The 7,657-nt window shown below is 37.9% G+C and overlaps 1 protein-coding gene across 4 annotated transcripts in view; it reads left to right on the forward strand.

Annotated features, from left to right (window-relative positions):
* Positions 1 to 6,907, forward strand: part of LOC106055214 (uncharacterized) — a 31,525-nt gene extending 24,618 nt beyond the window's left edge. For all 4 annotated transcript variants that reach the window (XM_056011508.1, XM_056011503.1, XM_056011504.1 and 1 more), the window contains 4 exons: positions 1,818 to 1,940; positions 3,034 to 3,120; positions 4,603 to 4,814; positions 6,632 to 6,907. In XM_056011508.1, coding sequence (XP_055867483.1) covers positions 1,818 to 1,940; positions 3,034 to 3,120; positions 4,603 to 4,814; position 6,632 — 423 coding nt within the window. In that variant the 3' untranslated portion in view covers positions 6,633 to 6,907. The remainder of the gene's footprint in view (positions 1 to 1,817; positions 1,941 to 3,033; positions 3,121 to 4,602; positions 4,815 to 6,631) is intronic.
* The last annotated feature ends 750 nt before the right edge of the window (positions 6,908 to 7,657 follow it).

Below are 7,657 nucleotides of genomic sequence, written 5' to 3' on the forward strand. Positions count from 1 at the left end.
CGCTTTAAAGACAAGCTTAGGTGCCAACTTGTCTTAATTGTCTTGTCTTAGCAAAGAAGAGAGCACCTTGCATCAAATGTCTCCCGAAAGAGGCAGCGCCTTTGTCTTACAGAGGCCGCCGGATACACCAGAGACCAAAAGGAAAGCTATGCCGAAGACAGTTGTCTTAGATCGACCACCGGCAGACAAAGTTTTGTCTGTGTTGGGTGCGACAAACTATGTAGATCACAGCTAGGACTGCGTGACCCCGTGAAGTACTTCACTCCTGCCTACACTGGGAGACACGTCTTGTGACTGAATTATTTCAGGCGATGTTAGTATAGAACACATCAAACCAAGCCACCCAGGGTCCTTTATGAAGTGCTGACATGATTAGAGGTCTTGTAAAAAAAAGACATCCTTGAGTCCACACAAGACAGTAGTTAGTAAAAGTAAAGGCGGTTGATAGTTGTGCTGGCCACTTGACATCCTTGTAAACTGTCGGGTAATAAAAAACAGATGATCTTTACATCTTCTATCCCATAGATGGTAAGGTCTGAAAGGGTTACTTTACTTACAAAAGGTCAAGTAAGAATTCTGTCTTACTAATGGGGACTTAATTAGGGTTATTATTTTCCTTAATATGTCTATATTTAAAAACACGTACAAAGGGTTAAAAGGTCTATGATTTCAATAAGGAGTTAGATTGTTGTGGTTTTGATGATCGGTCAATGCTATGAAGCTCCAAATAGTCAGTACAACTAAATGGATGTAGGCGTATTATATTTTTACTAAGTTATTTCTCCCACACCCATTCTCGGATGAAGCTCAACAATTGCACAATTATTCATTGGCATAGACAAAACAGGAATTACAAAAAAACAACAACAAAAAACAAATTAGTCCATTAGTTACTGGTTATCAATTATTTTGTTTGATACTGTGAAGAAACAAGTTCCTTTAAGTATAAAGTGCCTTTTAATTGTAAAGCATTTCAACATAACATATATACAAGGCTAACATTATATACAGAACAACTCCACTAGATGACTTCCTTCTTCTTGTTTCCAACACACTCAAGACTTCCCGCAAGTCCCCTAACTCTCCAGTACCCAACACTTGACCGTGTGTCACGGTTGACCACACATAGTAACCGTGTCACAACTGATACCAATAAGGGAAATTAATCCTTCAGTATTCACAGATATGGTTCAAAATATAGGGTTTTGTCCCCTGAAATAGTTGTACACTATTTCTCCCACACTCATTATCGGATCAAGTTGAAACTATAAACAATTATTTATTGTACCTAACAAAACAAGACTCAATTAAAAAAGTAACCAATTATTCAATTAATTAATGGTAATTAATTATTTTGTTTATAACGAATAAGGGATGCATCTTCTACTTTATTGAGAAATATTGTTGTGAAAGTGGGGTTCTTCCCCTTAAATAAACTTTTTTTTTTTTTTTAAAGGATTGTTTAATATGCTGCTGGTTAATAAATAAACTTTCAATAACTTGAACAAACTTCTCTCGTGAACAAAAAAAAAAGCTAACTCTTATTACAGTTTTCACCGATTCAGCTCGCCATGAGATGTAGATCTAATAGTAAAGAAATAAACTGATATTTAAACAAAATCTAACACATTTCAGAAACATGTCTTTACTCTTTCCAGTCGTCTGCTGTTCTAAACATCAAGTTATGACATGCACTTCAAGACCAATTTTAACGCTCCCTATTTTTCCACCATCTTCTTGGAAACACACACACACATACACACACATATATACACGCACTCGACAACATTAGGCTTTTTTTTCCTGTTCTCTTCCAGACGCCGCCATCTTGTTGTAAACAACGTTTTTATTTCTGCACATCTTGCCCGAGGGCCACGTACGACAACTTGCTGGACTGTGCTGTGAAAGGTCCCGTGGCCATTGAGAATATCAACACAAGGGTAAGATGGTTGCCCTCAAGCATTATACACGTTCATCTCCCTTGGCAAACATTGCGGAAGTGATGTCACCGAAATCAATCAAGGAGCCGGATGTTTTAGGCAATTGTTTGATTTTGTCCCCCATTGACGTGCAGATCTTCTTAAGCTATTCAGAGTTATTTCACTAGTCGTAAAACGAAGCCCTTTCTTTAATGACATACAATTCTAAAAAATATCATTCACAATGTATTTGTACCAGATCTTTATTATTTCGCTTGATAGTTTACCGCTTGCGTTATTTAATCACTTTATTGAACAACACGCCACGACTTTCTTGAGATAATTATTCACAATGCTACTCCTCTTCCCTTTTCCTTGACTAAATCGTTTCCGGATGTCACTGAACTGCCAAGAACTAAGAGAAAAAAAAACAACTAATTGACTTGTGATGTCATGGGAAAAATATAATCAACTAAGAACTAAAGAAAACTGTTAGGTTGGACAAGCTCGGCCTTGACTTGTTTGTTACGACATAGCCTCGTTTGGGAATAGCTTCTCAGCCTCAACCTGACGCTCGGGTGGAGACGATTAAGCCTAGAGGGAAGCCAAACAGAACACCCGTTGGTGTCTAAGGACCGAGTCCGTTGCTATGGCGGGGATGGAAGAAAACCCCAACAAACATGCCACCATCGGCTCACCGTTAGTCGAGTAACCGTTTCTATGGTGAACACCTGCACAGAAGATGTGGTAGTATTGATAAGGGGCACCCCCTCTGGGGCTCCGCAGACCGCATTTTGAGAAACACTTCTAGGAAGACAACTTCATAAAAAATTGCTTTTTTATTACACATCTTTCATGCTTATAGCATGCTCAGTGAGCTATGGTCCAATCTCTTTTGTGGACCAGTGGGGCTGAGGGGGGGGGGGGGTATCAGGGAGAAGGTTTCCATGCTGTCTTTTCGACGCTCAGCTATCACTGTTTTGTACAGTTTCTGGTTTCGAATTCGCGCTCCCTTGATAGGTAGTCAAGTCAAGCACATAGGAAGTTAGGATTAAAAACATTTTGTCCTAAACCTTGTCCTCTATACGGCGACCATTGTTTTTTTATTTTCCAGGGATGTTACAGCGTAATGTACGAACACGTCAAAAACACTTCCGGTTTAATCACCCTGAGTCTCCTGCTCTTCATCATCGTTTGGGAGGTAGGTCCTCTCTCAGCTCTTTTCAAATCTCAGCAATGTTTTGATTTTTTTAATTCCTGTCATTAGCTTGCATTATATTCATGGGTTCAAAAAGTTGAATGGAAGGAAAACGGTTTTGCATTTGGAAACGGTTCTAATGATTTTCCTGGAAATTTGACAGTTAATGTAGATCTCTGGGAAACCAATCACTAGCTCTTTGGACACTTTGTGAGCGTTATAATTTTTTTTCCATAAAATATTTTATCATCATAAATTAATACAATATACATAATCATAGCTTCATCTAGAATATTCTGTGCAATAATGAAGCATTGCAAAAAAATAAATAAATAAAATGAGAAATGAAAGACCTTCGTCAACTTCATAAAGAAGGAATTTTTTTTTTTTTTTACATTCACATATTTTGAGTATACAACCAAGCGGCCTTGAACGCACTGGATGGAGACACCATAGTTCATCCTAGATTACCCTAGTTCTACTTTATTTCCAAAATCGGAACAAAATATGCGTGCTTTTCTCCTAATAGACAACAGATGAGTAAATACTTCAGGCAGCGTTGTAAACTCCTGCAGTGGGGTCCGGGTCGAATTCCTAAATTCAATGTGTGTATCAAAAAGTTTTTTTGTGGCTAACCTCCTTCCTTCCAATGATAGACTATCTATTTCTATCAAACGCTTGGCTCCATTAATTAAGTGAAGTGAATAACAATTTTATATTTGACCTACAATATTTGACTATAAGAGTGGCAGGATAATGCACTGTAGATACCTTCATTTTTTTGCAGTTTTAAATACCGGAAATAATGCTCGGAAATATTTCAAAATCTTTGTGATGCTTTTCGGTATGGGCCTTTTTTAATATTGTATCCTACGCATCGAACGATCAAATTTTTTGTTTTGCCGGACCCTACCCACACTCCTCCCCCAATTTTTACTGTCCTGTAACATATTTTTGGCCCGTGATTTATATTTTATTACTTGCTGAATTACAGGAGGCGCGGTGGCTGAGCGGTTAGTTGGGGAGAAGTCAAGGCGGTTGGTCGTTGTGCAAGACACCCTCGTCAACCGTGGACCACAGAAACAGATGACCTTTACATCATCTGCCCTTTAGACCACTAGGTCTGAAAGGGAAACAATTTTTTTTTAAAGTTGAATTACAACGGCCCGCTTATATCGACCTCTCACACCCAAACTTTCCCCGTTACCTTCCCTGAACAAGATTTTACACACAATCGCAAACTTCTGCTCGTGTTCGTCATTCAATATTTAAGTATTTCTTAGCTTTAGGTCTGACCCCGTTTTGTTGTTGTTTTCACTCTGACGTAGAAAATGGTAATGAGTCTTTAATCAAAACAGCTAGTTTAATGGGGTTTTTTTTTAGCTCGCTATATATGATAATAGGATACCAGTATGTAATAATGAATAACTCGTATATGATTATTAACGTCCTTGCAATAATGAAACCCTTTTATTTCCCACTTAGATGCTCCAAATGATGCTGGGTATACTGGAGATATTTGTGCCTTCTATGACTGAAGAGCCGCCCCCGCCACCTCCCCCTACTCCCAAGATTATGATCGAACCACCAAAAGTAGACTTTGGCAAGCCCGTCTTTCAAACCTTTGTACCGTATGCACGACCCAGCTCTGTCCAACAGGTGGACCTTGACAAAATCAAGTCCACTGAAATCTGGTGGTGAGTACGCTCAGGAGTGGGACATAAGAGAGCAGCGCCTACTTCCAGTACTTGTCATTGGGTTTATTTAGTAGAGTTGACCAAATGATTTCTTTACCAATTTAACAAGAATATATGGTCGGACTGAAGAGCGTTCGAAAATTTCCGAAGTTAAAAGCCAGTTTTTACCTCGGTTTAGAAGACAAGCCAAAATGCCGCCTCCTTTTCAATAGTTCTTCTGCAATTCTGATTCTTTTTTTACAAAGCTTAGCTCACTCCGTTGGTGTAGTAGAAAGTTTGTACACGTTATTTCTCCCACACCCAACCTCGGATCAAGATGAAACTTTGCACAGGTATATTTTTTACCTGACAACATAAGAATAAAAAAAAAAAGAATTGGTTAATTAACTTTTGGTAATTAATTATTTTGTTTGGTATCTCAAACAAGGGAAACATTTTTATTTGACTAAAGTGGTATAAGCTGAATTAGTTCCCTTTATAAGTCTTAGTGAACACAACATGAAATATAGGACGAGACTATAGAAACAATAGATAACGAGACAATCTTCCATGTTCATAGGCTTTCCACTAGCAGAGTGGTTACCGTGTTGGCTTGAGAAGCCTGAGAAGGTTTGAGCCATGATTTCAATTTTAGGTCGTTTTTTTCTTTTTTTTTAAATCTAAATGTTTATAAATGCTTTTATTGTTAGTCTAGATCTATTACAAATTTAGTTACATGGCTGATCCAAAGTAATTGATACAACTATGCTTAATATTAAGCTATATATTTTAAAAAGTATTTTAAAAATATTTTCTTGTTGTTTTGTTTTTGTAAATGTAAAACGCCAAGTACATTTCAACAAGTCAAACAGAAGGAGACTTGATGAGACAGACATGTTTGTGGAGATTCGAGTCTAAAGCGAATTCGTAGCTCTCCTTCAATACGTCTGAAATACAAAAACATAGGCGGTGAAAACAAAAACATAGGCAGTGAAAACAAAAACATAGGCGGTGAAAACAAAAACATAGGCGGTGAAAACAAAAACATAGGCAGTGAAAACAAAAACATAGGCGGTGAAAACAAAAACATAGGCGGTGAAAACAAAAACATAGGCGGTGAAAACAAAAACATAGGCAGTGAAAACAAAAACATAGGCGGTGAAAACAAAAACATAGGCGGTGAAAACAAAAACATAGGCGGTGAAAACAAAAACATAGGCGGTGAAAACAAAAACATAGGCAGTGAAAACAAAAACATAGGCGGTGAAAACAAAAACATAGGCGGTGAAAACAAAAACATAGGCGGTGAAAACAAAACATAGGCGGTGAAAACAAAAACATAGGCGGTGAAAACAAAAACATAGGCGGTGAAAACAAAAACATAGGCAGTGAAACAAAAACATAGGCGGTGAAAACAAAAACATAGGCGGTGAAAACAAAAACATAGGCGGTGAAAACAAAAACATAGGCGGTGAAAACAAAAACATAGGCAGTGAAAACAAAAACATAGGCGGTGAAAACAAGAACATTGACACTGTCTGTCAGTCCATCCATCCTTACATACATTTACAGATCTAATTCAACGTATAACAATAGTAAAGATAGATAGATAAGTAGATAGATAGATAGGTAAGTAGATAGATAGAGTGATAGTCCGGAAATTCCTAAGCTGTGCTTGTAAGAGCTACCAACATTGAGCTTGTGATGACACAATAGTACAAACGATACTCGCAAGGCACTTCCATTATAAACATTGTTTTAAGCCACGCAGTATGGGCTTATAGCCTAAGCTCAACAATAGCGACTCAAATCACGTTTACAATGTCTCTACGTTTCAGATTGTCTCTCTCTGTGTTGCGTACAGCCCGTTCTCAAAGTACATTTCCAATGCACACATTTCTACCTCGTCTGAATGTGGACATTTATTATCATCTAGATATCTGACTCTCACTACCAGCCAGTCACAAATTGCAGTTGATAAAGCGCCGATTCAAATGTTGCCATAGGAAGTCTACAGAGTTCATCCTAATCAAGTATCTTAACATGTACTTAGGATTACGTTCTTCAACTCCCATAGGATCTACAACTATTCTATATAAATAAAAATATTTTCTCATCAAAAAGGGTTTCATGTTTCACCGTTTAACTTTTTTAAAATGACAAAACTCACCCTGTCTGTCTGGTCAAAGTTTGAACACTTTATTTCTCCCACACCCATTCTCGAATCAAGTTGAAACTTTGCACAATGATTTATTGACGTTAAAAATACATGAAGCAATTTTAAAAAAACAACAACAGTCAATTAAATACTGATTATTTATTATTTTGTTGATACCACGACGGGAAACTAATCATTGCTTAATCACAAATATGGTTAAATATTTTGTTGTTTTTTTTCATTTTTTTCCTTTAAATAACTGCACGTTATTTCTCCCACACCCAGCCTCTGGCAAGACAACCTTACAAAGAACACTGGAGGCTGGTGTGGACATGTTGATACACTACTCCCCTTGCGTCATTTTCGACTGTCCCGTATAATGGATGACCTCTGGTCTTTTTGGTTATTTTATAGGAGGACAGAAGTGCCCACCACCTGGAAATCTACCCAGGCGTTACTCTCACTGGCATAGATAAAAGCGGCTGGCAGCAAATCGCTTCTGAAACACAGAGAACTCTCACAGACATTTGAGACCCAAAGGCCGAAGACAGGTGCTTTAAATAATCTTAAGAGATCGGTGTCTGCACTAGATGTGTCTGTAGGTTGCAACTGGGTTTCCGTAGTCACGTGATAATAATAACATGGCTTGTCTTCGAGCCCGAAGATTAATGAAAAATGCAGTCTCGTGATATTTACTGCAGTACTG

This window comes from Biomphalaria glabrata, chromosome 14 (assembly GCF_947242115.1).
Source record: "Biomphalaria glabrata chromosome 14, xgBioGlab47.1, whole genome shotgun sequence".
NCBI classification, from domain to species: Eukaryota; Metazoa; Mollusca; class Gastropoda; family Planorbidae; genus Biomphalaria; species Biomphalaria glabrata.